The following is a 17,389-nucleotide window of genomic DNA, read 5'->3' on the forward strand; positions in this document are numbered from 1 at the left end:
GTTGGATCAGTCTCACTCCCTGATCTCTGGGGAGGGGAAAGGGGCTGATGGTTCAATGAGACAGTGGTCAAGGACTTAGTCAGTCCTGAGTATGCAATGAAACTTCCATAAAATCCCAAAAGGACTGGGATCAAAAGCTTCCATGTTGGTGAACACCCAGAGATTGGGGAGAATGATGTGCCTGGAGAGGGCATGGAAGTTCTATACCCCTTCCCCAGACCTTGCCCTGTATATCTCTTTGGCTGCTGATTCCTATCTTTCATCATATCTTTTAATAAACTGGTAAACATAAGTAAGTGTCTCCCTGAGTTCTGTGGGCCACTCTAGCAAATTAAAGAACCTAAGGAGGGGGAGGTCATTGGAACCCCCAGTCTGAAGCTGGTTGGTCAGAAGCACAAGTAGCAGCTTGGGGCTTGTGACTAGCAACTAAAGTCAGGAGTGGGGGGTGGGGGGCAGTTCTGTAGGATTGAGCCCTTAACCTGTGAAGTGTAATGCTATCTCTGGGTAGACAGTGTTAGAATTGAGTTGAATTCTTGGACACCCTGTTGGTGTCCAAGAATTGCTTGGTGTTGTATGTGTGGGGACCCCCCCATGTTGAAACTAGATCCAGGAACCCCCTGAGATCTGTGAATATACTAAAAGCCATTGGATTGTCTACTTTTAAGAAAGTGAATTGTATGGTATGTATATTATACCTCAATAAAGCTTTCATTTAAGAAAAAGGCAAAAAACAAGGGCTGGGGACCCATGGGTGATCCTCACCCCTCCCTCTGCCTTGGCATGCTGGTGTCTTCACTTGATGGAGAAACGTGGCCGGGCCTGGACGTGCTCACAGCGGACGTGCTTCATGGTCAGTCCATAGATGGGAGTTAGGTCTACTTTCACACCCGCTGGCACGCTGAACTCCAGCTGCTGCAGCAAGATGGCTAGGAAGAGGAAGACCTCCCACTTGGCCAGGACCTCCCCTATACACCGGCGCTTGCCCAGGCCAAAGATCATCACCTTCTCGCTTAAGATCTTGTTGATGGCAGTGCCATCAGCAGTGAGGAATCGCTCTGGCCGGAACTCAAATGGATCTCCCCACACCTTTCTGCAAGAGGAACAGAGGAGATGGGATTTCTGGGTGGGGGAGACCCTGGGAGGAAAGACCTGGGGGAGACTTCTGTTGATGGTACAAGTGTTAGAATAGGTCGAGAGTAATGAAAAGAGAGTGGAGAAAGCGGCCAAACCGTATTTTGATGCTTATTTCTTTTACAAATCTCTCTCTAAAATGATTGGCCTTGCAAATGGTGCTTTTTAATATTAGTTTGTTATTTTAAAGAAATAATGCTTCAATTACAAGAAATTAAAAGAAGGAAAATGTTATCTCCATCCTACTCAATATATAAGGGGAATCAACAGTACATCCTGGTTTATGCTTATTGCTTTGGAGGAATTGTTGGCAGTATCCCTTTTCACACTCAGGAGCGCCCCCGTTTAGATGGTAAATTATATGGTCCCTCTACCTACAGGCTAGAGTGGGATTTTCTAAAGAGAGGTCACCAGGCCATTGCCATCAGAATCACCTGAGGTACTCCATTTTACCTCCCAAAGTGGAATCTTGGGGGATGAGGCACCCTAATCTAACCAACCTGCTGGTCATTTCCTATGTGCACTATAGTTTGAGAAACATGGACCTAAAGTCTGTTACTTAGAACAGACTATGTATAGCAATCAAGGCCCCATTCCTCTATTATATAACCAGTTCCCAGGGGGACAGACAGCCTTCCTGACTGCTGAGCCTCACGTATTTTTTAGTGGGAGATGTATACTCACTGGTCATGATTGACCTGCCACTGGTTTATGAAGACAAGGTGTTTCTCTGGGATGTAGAAGCCATTCAGTGTCGTGTCCCTTGTTGTGCTGAGGAAGGAAGAGGGAGCAGTCAGGCTCAGGGCAGGAAAACTGGGGCATGTCTTTGGGAACTATTCTCTCCTACTTCCGCCCCAGCCCAATAGCTTGCTCGCCACAGTCTCCATACCCCACACTGGGAGGGAATGTCAGGTGCAGGGAAGCGGTGAAGTTATCCTTCCCCTTCCTCAGCGCCTGTTTTTCACCTTCAGCCGAGCAAGTGTTTACTAAACTTTTTTGTGCATCTGGCTGTGCACTTGGCCATCCTCTGGAGCCAAGAAGAAGGCAGTCTGGGCCAGCCCTGCGGGAGTTCCCAGCTTGGCTGAGGAGTCAGACCTCTTGCTCCAGGAATGACTAGACCAATATATGGGTAGAAGTAAATGTTCACTAACTCTCTTGACATTGTGAAAAATCCCAGGACATTATCAAAGACAAATGGCTGAAAGTTCTGCAAGATATCAGAGAATGAATCTGTGCCAGCCAGTTGAGTCAAGAAAGCCTGCTAGCGAAGGGGAAGTTTGTGTCAGGATGGACCTTGGGCAAGCACAGGATTCTGGTAGCCAGAGAAGAGGGTAGATGGCATTCCCAGAAGAAGGTCCAGCATCAGCAGGATTGGAGGTTGGCTTCATCGTGCTGGTGAGGTACAGTGAGGCCAGCCTGGCTGGGCTGAGAGTACTTGCAGGGAGGGAATGTGAGCAGAGGTGAGTGAGAGCTGAGGTCAAGAATGTGACTTTGTCTTGAAAGTGGGGTAGTTTGATCAGGCTTGGACTGGCTGGGGGACAGACTAGAGGCTGAGAGTCTGTGAGGAACTTGGTGACATGGCCAGAAATGAGATGCCGAGATCTGAGCCAGGGCCAGGGCTGAGAAGATGGGAAGAAGAGACATGGTGAGGACTTCAAAGGTGGCAGGGCAGAATAAACAGATCTTACCTGTGGGGGACAGTGAAGGGGATGAAGGAGGAGTGTCGGAAGATCTCCAAGATGGAGGCCTCCAGGTAGGGCAGCTGGAGTCTGTCAGACAACCGGGGCCGCCGTGCCCTGCCAACCACTGTGTCTGTAGAACACGGAAGACCAAACAGGGCTTAGGGCCGTCCTGATTGCTCCATAGCATCTGCGTCCCCTAGTATGTCCCTATTACATCCCCTGTTAGGCCCATAACGGCCACGTGTAGATCGAATAAATCACCTGGGGATCCCAAGGCTTCTCTCAGCCAATGCATCTCTGCCACGTACCCAGCTCCTCCTGGATCTTTCTCTGTTTCTCAGGATTTGTCACAAGGTACATAAGGCTCCAGGAGATGGCTGTTGTGACAGTGTCAAATCCTGGGCAGCATGGTGCAAGGTAAGGAAGTAAGAAAGCCAAGAACAAGAAACCGGCATTCCCCAAACACCCAGCATGAATGTACAAAGCATTGCTTTCTCTGCCTTCTTCCCCCCTACCTTCTCCACCCACTCCATGAGTTTTCTGAGGGCAGAGACAGATCTTCTCACCGCAAATTTGGTCACTGGTTTTAGAATTCGTTTCTGGAATTACAGGGACCCAGACTTCCAGGCTAGAGAACCCTTTATTATTCAGGTAGGGAAACTGAGGCCCAGAGGCAGAGAGGGGTTTGGTTGAATTTCCACTGACAGTTGTTGGCATGGCCTGGACTCAGACCCTGAACATGGGCCAGGTGTCTGTGTGTCCTGCACCCATCTGGTATGTGGTTGGCAAGTTATCTGATGGACTCAGGGGCTGAACAAGTCTGTGGGTGGACAGCAGGCAGTGATGGATGGAGGAGCAAGGGTCTGACTCCTACCGGCCCCAAAAATGTCGTTGATAAGGCTGACAATCTTCTCGTGAGGGATGCGGCCACCATTAGCTCTGGAGCCCTTCTTACAGTGCTTCAACAGGGCGCCTGTGATGTCCTGGATGTTGTTCTGTGAGGACACAAGCTTAGGGACAACCCTGGCACTTCCAGGGCCAACCACTGAACCTTGCCCCATTCCACATGGCACCTCCCCCTGGCCTCTAGGCAGTAAGCTGGGCTTACAGTGGGAGCTGGTGGCAGCCCTGGGGACCCTTCCTCCCAATAACCCCAAGGGTCCAGTTTCCAAGGAGGAGGCTGGGGTGAGTACTGGGAAGCAAAGTGCCACCTGAGCTGGGGATTAGCCTCTGTCAGCATTCAGATTCCTGCAGAACAAAAGCCTTCTTAAGACAACAACCCCCACATTGCAGGACTCTGCCAGGGGCCCATTCACAGCCAAATATCTCTGGGGCTTCAAGCCACCCTGAAAGAGAGGCAGGAGGGATGAGGAAACTGAGGCCAGAGAGGGAAAGGGATTGTTTCCAGGTCCCTCAGCTAGTCCAGGGTGTTCCAGAGCCTTCCCAGGCCTTGGCAGCAGCATATCAGCTGCGTGTGTACCTTGAAGCTGAGTGAGAGGGATGGCACCCAGGCCCTGCCGCTCCAAAACCCTGGGCTCACCTCGTCAAAGTCCTGGTAGTGCTCCTGGATAATTTTCTGCAGGAACTGTACCAACTTCTGGTTGAAGGCCTTGAATCTCTGCAGGCCAGGGGTGGGGATATATTGAAAGATGGGGAAGAAGTCCACAGGGTTCCCAGAGGACGCATTCTCCACGAATGTATTGCTGCTGTGTATGAGGCTGAGCTTTTCCTCACTGTCCTGAGGAAAGTGCTGCCCAAAGCACATGGCACCAATGACATTGGCCACTGACAGCACCACTTGGCTATGGGGATCGAAGCTCCCGACCTCTGCCATCTGTTCCTGCAACCTGCTGATGAGGGCCTCGGCCTCCTTGCTCACATGGTCTTCCAGATGGCAGGAGGATGCGGAAGCCGGGTCTGAGGCAATGGAGAAGGTGTTGAGAGCGCTCTGGGCCAGGCGCTTGCAGGCGGCCCACACCGGTCCAGAGTCTGGGCTGAAGGCTATGCTGTGGCCATCAGTGACCAGCCTGAAGCTGTAGAGGTCGGGCCGGCCCTTGAAGTCATCACCCTGCTGCACCAGGGCCTGCCGGATGGTGTCCAGGCCACTGAGCACCAGCACGGGTGTGGAGCCGATGCGGATTTGCAGCACGTCCCCGTAACGCTGGCTCAGCCTTGCCAGCACCAGATGTGGGTTCTTCCCCAAGGTCAGCACGTGCCCGAGCAGAGGCCAGCCCCAGGGCCCTGGTGGACTCTTCAGGCCTTTGGGAACCCGAGGCTGCCAGGCCCTGACCACCCAGAACACCAGGCAGAAGGCAAAGGAGGCCAGGAGAAGCTCTGTGGCCGTTGGGGATATTGCCATCTGTATCAACTACTGGGGAAGAAGGAGGAGCCAGGTTGAGTATCAAGATGGAGCCATTCACTCGTTCATTCACTCACTCAGTCAATAAACACTGGCACATGATTGGTACTTGGCTCCTAGCTAGATGCCAGAAAGACTTAAGTGTATCCACCGTAGGTCCCATGTCCCAAGAGCTCACTCTTAGAGCATCACCGAATCTGAGGCCTGGAAAGGAGACTCAAAATTCCCAACCTAAGTGTCTGAACTCTTACCCCTGATGCTCCCATCTGCCCATCACCTCAATTTCCAATTCTGAGGCTGGAGTGGAGGCAATGGACGACTTCAAAACAGGGAAGCACCCTTGCCAGCCCCCAGTTCAAGGTTATGCTGGACATTATGCCAAAGGGTCCCTGCCGATGCTGACTTCCTGCCAATACCTCCTCCTACCCAGGGAAAGGGGAACAGCTCCCACCCAGCAACAAACACTGAGGGGGCCAGGGTCCCAGGGCTCATGCAAATGACTGGTGATGCTTCCTCCCCTGGGGCATTCTTTACCAGATCAAGGAGAGTCCCTCCTCTGAGGTTGAGTCCCCACCCTCTCACAGTCTTGGAGACTGAGATTGGGCTGCAACCAAGCCACAGCCAGGGCTGCCCTTGTGCCAGGTGGGGACCCCTCCCCATCTCTCCATTCTAATCAGAGATGGCCCAGTCCAAGTTGCTAATTTAAAAATGGAGACAGAAAGAAAATTTAAAAATAAAAATGGAGAGGGGCTTTTGGGTGGCTCAGTTGGTTAAGCTTCCAACTCTTGATTTCAGCTCAGGTCATGATCCCAGGGTCATGGGATTGAGCCCCGTGTTGGACTCCACACTGAGAATGGAGTCTGCTTTGGATTCTCTCTCTCTCTCTCTCTCTCTCTCTCTTCCTCTGTAACTCTCCCCCACTCTCTCTCTCTCTAAAGATAAATAAATAAATAAGTAGAAACTGAGGTCTGGAACTGGTCAGGGTGGACCAGAACTCAGGCCTCCTACACCTAACTCAGGGTCTATTCCTTTCCATTCATTCCCAAGATATTTCCCAGGGACTGGGAAATGAGCCCAAGAAAGGTACCTGTAGAGGCAGGTGCTTGAGATCAGCAGGATTATGGAGTCTGGCACGGAGCTTCTGTCTCTGGGTGAAGGGCGTTTTATAGACATCACCCTCTGTCAGATTGGCCTGGCCATCCTGGTCACCTGATATCAATGTCATCAAATGAAATCAGAAGGGTCAGCCCTTGACCTTGGGCAAGGATCCCTCAGCTGCACCCGCTACCCAGGGCCCAAGGCAGGTCTTGTCATGTCCCTGGGGAGGAATGTCCAGCTCTTTTCAGGCTCCAGGGTCAAAATGTTTTTTTCTCTCAAGGGCAGGTCAGGGTCTAGGAGCAAAAGACCCCTGGGCTGTTTCAGTCTCCTCTCCCACTGCACCCATGAGGAGGCACCCTGCCTGGGCACTTGGTCCAGGCTGATCTGCTCCTCTCAGGAATGGTGATCTGTAGCACCCTTCCAACAAGCTGCAAGACCCCGTAAGAAATGGGCGTGTTCCGGCCAACTCCGAGTTTCAGCCCAAATCTTTAATCTGAAAAACATTTAGGACCCTGCATTCTGAAAGGTGACCCCTTTGCCCTCCTCCCTCCTGGTAAGAGATGATAAGAAATTTAAAATCAAATGAAGAATATCCATGCTGTGGGCGGTTCCTCATGGCAACTGGCTTCAAAACAGTCAACGTCATTAAAAAAAAAGGTCCTTTTCTAGAGTGAAGAACCTGAAGAGACAAAGCAACCAAATACAATATGTAGGGGCATCCGGGCGGCTCAGTTGGTTGAGTGTCCAACTTCAGTTCAGGTCATGATCTTGCGGTTCATGAGTTTGAACCCCACATTGGGCTCACTGTTGTCAGCCTGTCAGTGTAGAACCTGCTTTGGATCCTCTGTCCCCCTCTCTCTGCCCCTCCCCCTCTTGTGCTTTCTCAAAAGTAAATAAATATTTTTTAAAAAAACAAAAAAAAATGCAATATGTAAAATTTCACTGGACCCTGGATTTAAAGGAAAAAAATTTTTTTAAATTTTACAGAGAGCGTGTGAGTTGGGAAGAGGGGCAGAGGGAAAGAGAGAGAGAATCCAAACAGGCTCCACGTTCCGGCTCCATGCCCAGTGCAAAGCCTGATGGGGGGCTCGATCCCATGACCCTGGGATCATGACCCAAGCAGAAATCAAGAGTCAGACACTCAACCGTCTGAGCTACCCAGGCGCCCCAAGAAAAAAATTTTTTAAAGCTACAGAAGACATTTTTGGGACAACCGGAGGCACATGAACATAGATTGGAGATTAGAAGATATTAAGGAATTAATGTTAATTTTCTTAGATGTGAATGTAGCATCGTGGTTATGTGGCAGGGTACTGTAGGAAATTTTCTTAGGAGATTAATGTTATGGTGTTTGGGGGTGACGTGTCATGATTTTTGCAACTTAAAAACATTTTTTTTTTACATTTATTTATTTTCTTTTTTTTTTTAATTTTTTTTTCAACGTTTTTTATTTATTTTTGGGACAGAGAGAGACAGAGCATGAACGGGGGAGGGGCAGAGAGAGAGGGTGACACAGAATCGGAAACAGGCTCCAGGCTCCGAGCCATCAGCCCAGAGCCTGACGCGGGGCTCGAACTCACGGACCGCGAGATCGTGACCTGGCTGAAGTCGGACGCTTAACCGACTGCGCCACCCAGGCGCCCCTACATTTATTTATTTTCGATAGAGAGAGAGCACAAGTTGGGGAGGGGCAGAGAGAGAAGGAGACACAGAATCCGAAGCAGGCTTCAGGCTTCTAGCTGTCAGCACAGAGCCCCATGTGGCACTCAAACTCACAAACCGTGAGACCATGACCTAAGGTCAAGTTGGACACTTAACCAACTGAACCACCCAGGCGCCCCTGATTTTTTCAACTTTTAAATAATTCTGTTAAAAAATGTCTAAGGGGCCTCTGGGTGGCTCAGTCGGTTAAGCTTCCAACTCTTGATTTTGGCTTAGGTCATGATCTCACACGGTTTGTGGGACTGAACCCCACCTTGAACTCTGTGTTCACATCAAGGAGTCTGCTTGGGATCGTCTCTCTGCCCCTCCCCTGTTTATGCAGTATCTCTCTCAAAATAAAGAAATAAACATTAAAAAGAAAATGGGAAAAAATGTATGTCTCTGGGTGTATGCATATAGAGAGGAGAGACAGTAGATATGGCAAATGTTAGCTATCCAAGGTCCTAGGGGAAGGTATGTGGGTGTTCACTGACTATCAAGGAGCTTTAAGGTAGCAAGAGGGCTGTTGCTTGGTGAGGATTTCCATCGTGATTCGCTCTCCCTCCCTGGGGAAGGCAGGAGGAACTCTCCATCTCAGAGCGCTAAGTGAGGAGGGTCCAGAAGACCCAAGGTTTGAAAGTCGGATACCTGTTGGGGTCCCTGGGTGGCTCAGTGGGTTGAGTGTTTGACTCTTGATTTCGGCTCAGGTGGTGATCTCACTGTTTGTGGTTTCGAGCCCCCGTGTCCGACTCTGTGCTGATGGTTCAGAGCCTGCTTGGGATTCTCTCTCTGCTCCTCCCCACCTCAAAATAAATAAACTTTAAAAAAAAAAGGAGGGGAGAATGGCGTCTCCTTCTCGGGCCAAGAGTCCAGGTGGGTTGGACAGTGGTGAGGAGGACTGTGCCATTTGCATATTTATCACATACTTTATAGAGCTTGATAGTTATGGACTCAGTTGTTCTAAGAGCTTTTCACATATGAACAAAAAGCATTCTCAGTCATCCCATGGAATCGAAATTAATACTGTTCTCGTATTACAATGGAGTAAGAGAGGCACAGACAAGTTGTGTAATTTGCTCTAGGTTCCAGAGGAGTGTATTAGAGCTGAGACCCAAACCTTCAGAAGACTGTACTCCGGACCAACATGTTATACACCTGCTGGAAATGTGTCCCTGGATTTGGGGGAGCAGCTGTGATGGTGGGGGCAGCAGAGGGCAGTCTGCATGGCCAGAGTGGGATGCAGTACCAGGATATGAGTCTCCTGAGGGCTGGGTAGACATCCTGAAGGGATTAGACATAAGCTGCATCATGGGACCTCACTGCAGAAGGGAGGGGACCTCAGCAGCCACAGGTTGCAAATGTACCCTGTGAGAGTGAGCTGGGGGCGGGCAAGAGGTCAGCCAGAGAGTCCATGCGCTACTTAGGGACTCTATGATATGGAGGACAGTTGGGACTCTAAGCCACCCGATGCAAAGCTGGCAGTGGAGTATCTGCTACACATAAGGGCGTCTTTAGCCAAGAGAGAAGATAAATAGCACCCAGCAAATACAAAGAGATTGGCTTCTCTTCCAGCACCTTCCCTCTTTGCCCTCCCTGGTGGAGAGGCCAGTAAAGAGCAGGGCAGGGGAAGGAAGGAGTACAGAAACAGAGCAACATTCTCTCCTCATGGGGTCTGGCCAGGTCTCCAAGAGGCTGGGAACACACCCTAAATTGGACGTGAGAAGCAAATTTTGATTTAAAATTTTTTTTTAATGTTTATTCATTCCTTGAGAGAGATAGCATGAGCAGGGGAGAGGCAGAGAGAGGGAGACACAGAATCCGAAGCAGGCTCCAGGCTCTGAGTCCAATGCGGGGCCCAAACCCACGAACCGTGAGATCATGACCCAGGCCAAAATCGGACACTTAACTGACTGAGCCACCCAGGCGCCCCGTAGCAAATTTTGATTTAGATTGAACTGGGGAAAGCTGTGTGGTCAAGCTGGGCCAAGGTCAAGAAGTCTGATACAACTGCAGAGAGGGTTTGAAGATCCACGGCTGAGAGAAAGGAAAGCGGTTTTCTGTCTGTATCTCTACTGGGTTCAGCTTGCGCAATAAAAAGATCAAGGTTTGGGGCACCTGGATGGCTCAGTCGGTTGAGTGTCTGACTTTGGCTCAGGTCCTGATATCAAGGATCGTGAGTTCGAGTCCCGCATTGGGCTCTCTGCTGTCAGCGCAGAGCCCTCTTCGGATCCTCTAGTCTCCCTCTCTCTCTGCTCCTCCCCCATGCTTTCTCTCAAAAATAAATAAACACTAAAAAGAAAGATTAAAGTTTGAGGTTAGGCTAAGTTTTACAGAAAATTAAATATTTCTCTCTTTCTTTCTGTGGGTGTCTCTCCTCCCTCCCTCCTGTCCTTCCTACTTTCTTTCTTCCTTCCTTCCTTCCTTCCTTCCTTCCTTCCTTCCTTCCTTCCTTCCTTCCCTTCCTCATCCCCTCTACCTTTATTTCCCTCTCCATCTCTCTCACTCTAATTCTTTAATTAAAAAGTCATACTTTATTCAGATCTCCTTAGTTTTTGCCTGATGTCTCCTTCTGTTCCACTATCCCATCAAGGAAGACCCCATATTACACTGAGCCATCGTTAAGCTCCCCTAGGTTGTGACGTTTCTCAGAGTATCTTTTTTGATGGCCTTGACAGTTCTCAGGAGTACTGGTCTGTTATTCCACAGGAGGCCCAGTGTTGGAATCTGTTTGATGCTGGGACTATGGGTTATTTGTAGAAGACCACAGAAGAAAAGTGTCATCTTTGTCACATCATGTCAAGGCTACATATTGTCAGCTTGGCTCAGGATGGTTGATGTTGACTTTGATCAGCTGGTTGAAGTGGAGTTTGTCAAGTTTTTCCATGGTGAGTCACTCCTCCCCCCCCACCCCACTTCTGTACTGTGCTCTTTGGAAAGAAGTCCCTGTGAGCAGCCCACACCTCCAGAGTGGAGAGTTCTGCTCCCCACTCCCAACCTTGAGGATGGAGTATCTACATAAAATATTTGAACTTCTATGCAACAGGCTATCTTATTTTTAATAAAAATCTTAAAACTTTTAATTAATTATAAGATCCACACTGAAAAGTGTAGATATTGTGTACAGCTTGATGAATTTTTACGGATTTAACAAACCCATGTAACCAGCCCTCAAATCAAGAAACAGAATGTTACCAGCACCCTAGAAACCCCCTTGTGCTCCTACCCTGAGGGAAGCCATCACCCCAACTTCTAAGACTGCAGGTTAGTCTTGTCTGTGTTTGTTCTTTTTTAAAAAAATTTTTTAATGTTTATTTTTGAGACAGAGACAGAGCACGACTGGGGGAGGGGCAGAGAGAGAAGGAGACACAGAATCTGAAATAGGCTCCAGGCTCTGAGCTGTCAGCACAGAACCTGACACGGGGCTTGAACCCACAAACTGTGAGATCATGACCTGAGCTGAAGTTGGACACTTAACCAACTGAGCCACCCAGGTGCCCCTGTGTTTGTTCTTTATATAAATGAAATTATGCTGTGTCTACTCTTTTTTTTTTTGTCATGGAATATTTAAAAAATGTTTTTAAGTGTTTATTTTATTTTTGAGACAGAGACAGAATGTGAGTGGGAGAGGGTCAGAGAGAGAGGGAGACACAGAATCTGAAGCAGGCTCTAGGTTCTGAGCTGTCAGCATGCATGAACCTCGAGATCATGACCTGAGTCGGATGCTTAACTGATCGAGCCACCCAGGTGCCCCTGTCCTGTAATATTTTTAGTTAATAGACTTTCTTTAGAGAAAGGGAGAGGGGCAGAGGAGAGAGAGAAGGAGAGAGACAGAGAGAGACAGAGAGAGAGAGAGAGAGAGAGAGAGAGAGAGAGAGAAAGAAAGAGAGAGAGTGAGAGAGAGAGAGACAGAGAGAGAGAGAGAATCCCAAGCAGGATCCACATTCAGCATGGAGCCCAATGTGGGGCTCCATCCCCCAACCCTGGGATCGTGACTTGAGCCGAAATCAAGAGTCTGAATTTTAACTGACTGAGCCCCCAGTAGATTTTATTTTTTATAATAGTCTAACTTTATAGAAAAATTGAGTGGAAAGTAGAGAAAACTGCCATATACCCCCCTACCTCCACTCCCCCTTTCCCCTATGATCAACACCTCCCATTAGCATGATTTGTTACAACTGGTGAATGAATACTGATACATCAGTATTAACTAAAGTCCATTGTTTACATTAGAGTGACCTCTGCTCTATGAATTGTATGGTTCTATGAATTTGTTTTTACTTTTTCTATTATGGTAAAATATAAAATAAAAAATCATAAAACTCATTCCAACCACTTTTAAGTGTCTAACTGAGCAGTCAGTGCGTACTCCTTTGTATCTACCTTCGTCCCTTTCCATCCATTTATGAGATTTATTCACAAGTTGGATGTGGTTGTAGTTCGTTCCCCTTACTGTATGCTGTTCCATTATAACATGAACACGCAATTTATTTATCCATTCAACTGCTGATTGATGTTTGGGTTGTTTTCCATCTCGCACTATGATGAGCCTGAATGTTGAGAGCGTTCTTACACATATTTCTGTATGTATTTCTGCTACGTATAAAGCCATAAGAGGACATGCTACATCATAGGCTAGACATAGGTTCCGTGCTAGTGGATTCTACCAAACAATTTTCCAAAGTACTTGAACCAATAGGTACGTCCACCAGCTGTGTGTGAGGGTGCATGCTTCTCATGCACACACCACCATGGACTACTGTTCACATTTTTCATTTTGTCCATTCTGGAGAGCGTATTGACTACTTCCCTTTTTAAAATCCCTTGATGTTTCTCAGATTTCAGGATAAAAACCAGACTCCTTTGCTCAGCACCCAAAGGCTTCAGAGGCAGCTGTTGCTCACCTCTATGGCTCTGTTTGCTGCCATGAGCCCCCAGCATACCCCCAGCCCACCTCCATTGTCTTTCTCCATATGTTGATCCCTTTGCTCGAAACTCACGGCTACCCCGTGTTCTCTGGCCAGTTCCTGCTCATCATTCTATACCCTGCTGAGCTGTCACCACATTGCTCCTCTGAGTTCCCCCAGGCCTCACACTGCTCTCCTTGACAGCTCCCTTCATGCTGTCTCCCCTTTGGACTGTGAGCTTAAGGGTCGAGGTAGCCTCTGCTTTTCTCCTTACCTCTAGTTTCCAGCACCAAAACTGGCACACAACATGTATTCAGAGCAAGATTTGTTGAATCCATTAGTGTTCACAAGTAAGAGTGCTAACCTGCATGAGAGCTTTGTGAACACTCTGCTTTGGGCATTTCCTGCATCAGTTCTATGGAAATTTCAAGTAATAATCCTGACAGTTAAAATTTGCTGAGCACCTACTATGGCCCAGGCTCTGTGCTGCATACTTAATGTTGGCTGTCTCTGTTTTAGCTTCACAGCAGTCCTATCCTGACGAAAGGATTCCAGGAAAGTGCAGAGTGTGGCTAAGGTTAAGGTGAGGGGAAGGGTGAAGGGCACTCCTCCATCACTCAACAAATTTGTTCAGTGCACAGTCATCAGCCTGGTTGGTGGTCAGGACTCAGCAATTGGCAGCCCCTTTTCTGCTCCTTGTGGGGTGAGTCCTTCTCTGTGCCTCTCATCATCCCATTCTCACTTCTGCCACAGCTCTGGCCACAAGGAGCTGTAGTTTTTGGCTGGCCCGTCATCTCACCTAAACTCCAGCAGAGACTGTGGGCCCCTTGAAGGCAGGGGCTGAGTCCCATTCATCTCTGTGCCCAGATCTGGCAGAGAAGGAGACCTTGCTGGACATAGGTGGATAATGAAATCTAGGGAGGGAGTCTCACGATCTATGAGATATGGATCTGGAGCTTCAGTTCTGGACATCCAATCACCTGCTGCATGGGTCCACCCAGGAGCCCCCTCCCACAGCACCCTTATCATGCCCACATGAATCATGTCACCTCCCTGCCCACACACCTTCCCTCTGGATCATCAGCCCAGCCAGAAACTCAGGAATCCTTCACCACCAGCTGGATTCTCAAGATCCTACTGCCTAAATACCTCTTAAGCCTTGCTCCTTCTCTCTGTTACTGTGGCACTGTCTGCAGAAGGCTGTCCACACCACTTCCTGCCCTCGCTTTTGCGGGAATCTCCTACTTGATCTCACTGCCTCTAAGCCAGTGCTGTCCAACAGAACTTTCTGTGGTGGTAGAATGTTCTGCGTCTGTGCTATCTGATAGGGTAGCCACGAGCCACAAGCTGCTATCAAGCACTTGAAATGTGGTTAGTGCAACTGAGATACTGAATTTTATTTTTTTATTAAGTGTTTATTTATTTATTTTTGAGAGAGAGAGAAAGAGAGAGAGAGAGAGAGAGAGAGAGAGAGAGGGAGAACGCAAGCAGGGGAGGGGCAGAGAGAGAGAGGGAGAATCCCAAACAGGCTCTGCACTGTCAGTGTTGTTACTGTAGAGTCTGATGAGAGGCTCAGTCTCACAAACAGTGAGATCATGACCTGAACCAAAATCAAGAGTCCGACGCTCCACTGACTAAGCCACCCAGGCACCCCTAACATACTGAATTTTAATTCCATTTAATTTAATTTAATTTAATTAATTTTTTAATTCCCTTAAATTAAATTATTTTTAAATTCCATTTAATTTAATTTAATTTAATTTATTTATTTTTTAAATTCCATTTAATTCTAAATGGAAGTAGCCGCATGTGGCTCAGGGTTGCTGTATTGGCCAGCACCCTTCTTGGCTCCCTCCTCGACTCATCCCTCCAGTCTGAGCTCCATACCACCACCCAAGTGAACTTGTTGAATTGCAGGTCTGAACGTGTTATATCCCTATTCAATTTTTTCTTTAGTAATCTCTCCACCCAACATGGGGCTCAAACTCATGACCCGGAGATCCAGAGCGGCATGTTCCACAGACTGAGCCGGCCAGGTGCCCCCAAAGCCTTTAGTAATTTCTTAAGACATTTGAAACAAATTTCAAACTCAGTTCAGCATGTGAGCCATTTTCTGTTCACTCCTCTCCTCACTTCCCACCGTCCCCTCCTTCTTAGGCGTCTTTCCCACCAGTCAGAGGTACCATTTATCCTTCTTGTTGCCTGCCTCTGTGCTTTCACACATGCTCTTCCCTCTGCCTGGAACACCCTATCCTCTTCCAACCACTTCTTCCCCATCCAACAAACACCCTCCAGGAAAAGCATTGCTTCCAGGTTAGAAATGCTTACTTACATTACGATATTGTGATGCATTAATGACAAAGGATTCTCATCTCTCCAGTAGAGCAAATTCTCCAAACCTTAGCTCCAGCCCCACCTCCTCTGGGCCAGCCTGACCCCTTACTCTGGTTCGGATCCTCCTCTTTCGGGCCAAACTCTCCATGGCACTAATACCCCGGTGTCACATTGCTTGGTTTCATTCTTCCTTTCTAGACCAGACAACTCAGTTTTTAGTACAGTGCCTGTCATTAGCGGATGTTCGGCCATATTTATTGAGCATAGATCATGCTGCCGGCTCCTGTTCTGGGAGAAAACGTACAGCAGTGAAGAAGACAGGCCCCCTGCCTTCACAGAGGAGACTGACAACAAGCAGGCAAACAGAGGAATGAGATCATCGCAGACTCACTGAAACTCCTCTTTGTCCTCCAGACCCACCCCCACCCCCTTGCTCTGTGCACGGAGAGGTTAACCACTGCAGACTATATCAGTGCCCTCCTCCCACCACCATCCTCTGGCTCCTTGTTGGGTTCAGTCAATGGGAGGCGCTGGCCTGAGATGGGAGGGTGGCAAGAGAGTGAGGCTGGGGTATTTTTTCTCACACAGCCTAGCAAAGTCGCTACAGTAGGCCACAGCTTGACAGCCACCTCTACTGGACCTTGTTTCATACACGAGACAACACAAATGGTCCACAAAACATTTTCCTTTCTTTCTGAAGGTTTTATTGAAGATGCGTTGTTATCATTAACCAGTCTTCCTTCACCAGATGGAGTCCTAGAATTTACCAGATTTCTCCAGATCTCATTAGCCAGAATCATAGTACAGATCTGTGTTTAATCCAATCACCAGCAAGGCAACTGGAGCCATAATGAGTGGTTCAAAGCAGCCAGGACACAGTACCCGCGGCTGGGGGGCTAGGGTCAGCCTCCTCCAGAGGCACATAGCTCTGGAAAGGAAGAGGAAGGGTACTTGCACAAAACTGGGGCTGGGGGCGGTGTGAGAAAGGAGGAAAACTCAAGGTGGGAAGAGTGGCTACTGGGTGCCTACAAGAGGCGGGGCAGTTGGGAAAGGGTTGCTAAGTTGGTTGAGTGGCCTGTCTCTGGCTAGCGGTGCAGCCGGGCTGTGCCCCATAGGTCTGAATGAGACCTCCTCCTTGGCAGAGACAGTGGGAGGTCATCCAGGAACATCTGGCTGACAAAGCAGAGGCCTTGCTTTGATAAGAGGACAAGAACGTTAGCTCTCAGCAAACCTCTGTGTTTATTCAAAGGGCATCTCTAACGGGAGATCAGAGCATTTCCCTGAGTGTGCTGAACATGCCCTTTAGCTAGTCAAACATTTCCCTGCAAGGCTGTTTTCACAATGCACTGGCTTGGCAAACATCCCCAGCAGTAAAGGCAACTGCCAAGCTGAGTAGAATTAGTCAAGCTCTGCTATGTAATATGGATCTAAATTAATCATATCAGATGCCATTGGAGGAAGAAGAGAAAAAGGCGAAAAGAAGGGCTGCCTTCATCTCCACTGCCCTCCAGAGTTAGCCCGGAACCCTGGGCACCTTCCCCCACCCCCAGCCTTCTCTGTGCAGTGTCACAGGGTCTGTACCTTCCCAGCCTTTCCCCATCTATCAAAACATGGAGATCTCTTGTCCTGATCCTGCAGAGGTCTATCTCTGCGGAGGGCCCCCACAGAGCCTGCTTTCTGCTGATTATTGGGGGGGCCTGGTTGTGGCCCTGTTGAGAGGAGCCAGGAGGCTTTGAAACTGAAAGAAAGTGAGGACTTCTGGTGATCGCGGCCCTGTGGCCAGCAGTGTGGCCTTGCCCAGATGCTGGCCCTGGACGGAAGTGAAGGGAGCATATGGTAGGATGCCTGACCTGGGCCATCTCTCCTCATCTCTCAGCTTTGCTTTCCCCTGAATGGACATCATTCTAAAGTAGGCCTCCTTTAAACATGGCCACTGGTAGCCCCAGACTTATTTTCCTACTAGCTTGGCCACCCCTGGCAGAAAGAGAACTTCTCTTTTCCAGCAATTTCATAAAAACATCTGTAACGCTCTCACTGGCCTCAGTCATGTGCCAGACTGATGGCCAAACCTACTGGCTAAGAATAGAAGTGAGGTAGTCCTCAAAGGACAATCAAAGTGGTACTTCCAGAAGAAGAGAGAATGGATGCTGGGCACACAAAACCCCTCAGATATCCACTAA

The 17,389-nt window shown here is 48.7% G+C and overlaps 1 protein-coding gene across 2 annotated transcripts; it reads right to left on the bottom strand.

The window, feature by feature from the left end:
- Positions 1–729: 729 nt before the first annotated feature.
- Positions 730–5,181, bottom strand: LOC102966939 (cytochrome P450 1A2). Of its 2 annotated transcripts, XM_015538672.2 has the most exons (6): positions 4,354–5,181; positions 3,688–3,808; positions 3,122–3,211; positions 2,820–2,943; positions 1,816–1,902; positions 730–1,090 (listed from the first exon to the last, which is right to left on the bottom strand). In XM_015538672.2, the coding sequence occupies exons 1-6, from the start codon at positions 5,170–5,172 to the stop codon at positions 793–795; spliced, it is 1,539 nt and encodes a 512-aa protein (XP_015394158.1). In that variant the 5' UTR covers positions 5,173–5,181; the 3' UTR covers positions 730–792. The 2 variants fall into 2 exon arrangements, with proteins under 2 accessions (XP_015394158.1, XP_042843612.1); XM_042987678.1 differs by lacking the exon at positions 1,816–1,902 and having other exon boundaries at positions 4,354–5,172.
- Between the last annotated feature and the right edge of the window lie 12,208 nt (positions 5,182–17,389).

The sequence above is a fragment of the Panthera tigris genome, chromosome B3 (genome assembly GCF_018350195.1).
Source record: "Panthera tigris isolate Pti1 chromosome B3, P.tigris_Pti1_mat1.1, whole genome shotgun sequence".
NCBI classification, from domain to species: Eukaryota; Metazoa; Chordata; class Mammalia; order Carnivora; family Felidae; genus Panthera; species Panthera tigris.

What these genes read in the sequence shown, in the direction of transcription:
- LOC102966939 (XM_015538672.2), bottom strand. Translation starts at nt 5,172, where the DNA reads ATGGCAATATCCCCAACGGCCACAGAGCTTCTCCTGGCCTCCTTTGCC. An exon ending in CCCTTCACTGTCCCCCACAG is followed by an intron (nt 1,903 to 2,819) that starts GTAAGATCTGTT and finishes TTCCTTCCTCAG; the next exon opens with CACAACAAGGGACACGACAC. An exon ending in TGGCAGGTCAATCATGACCA is followed by an intron (nt 1,091 to 1,815) that starts GTGAGTATACAT and finishes TTCCTCTTGCAG; the next exon opens with AAAGGTGTGGGGAGATCCAT.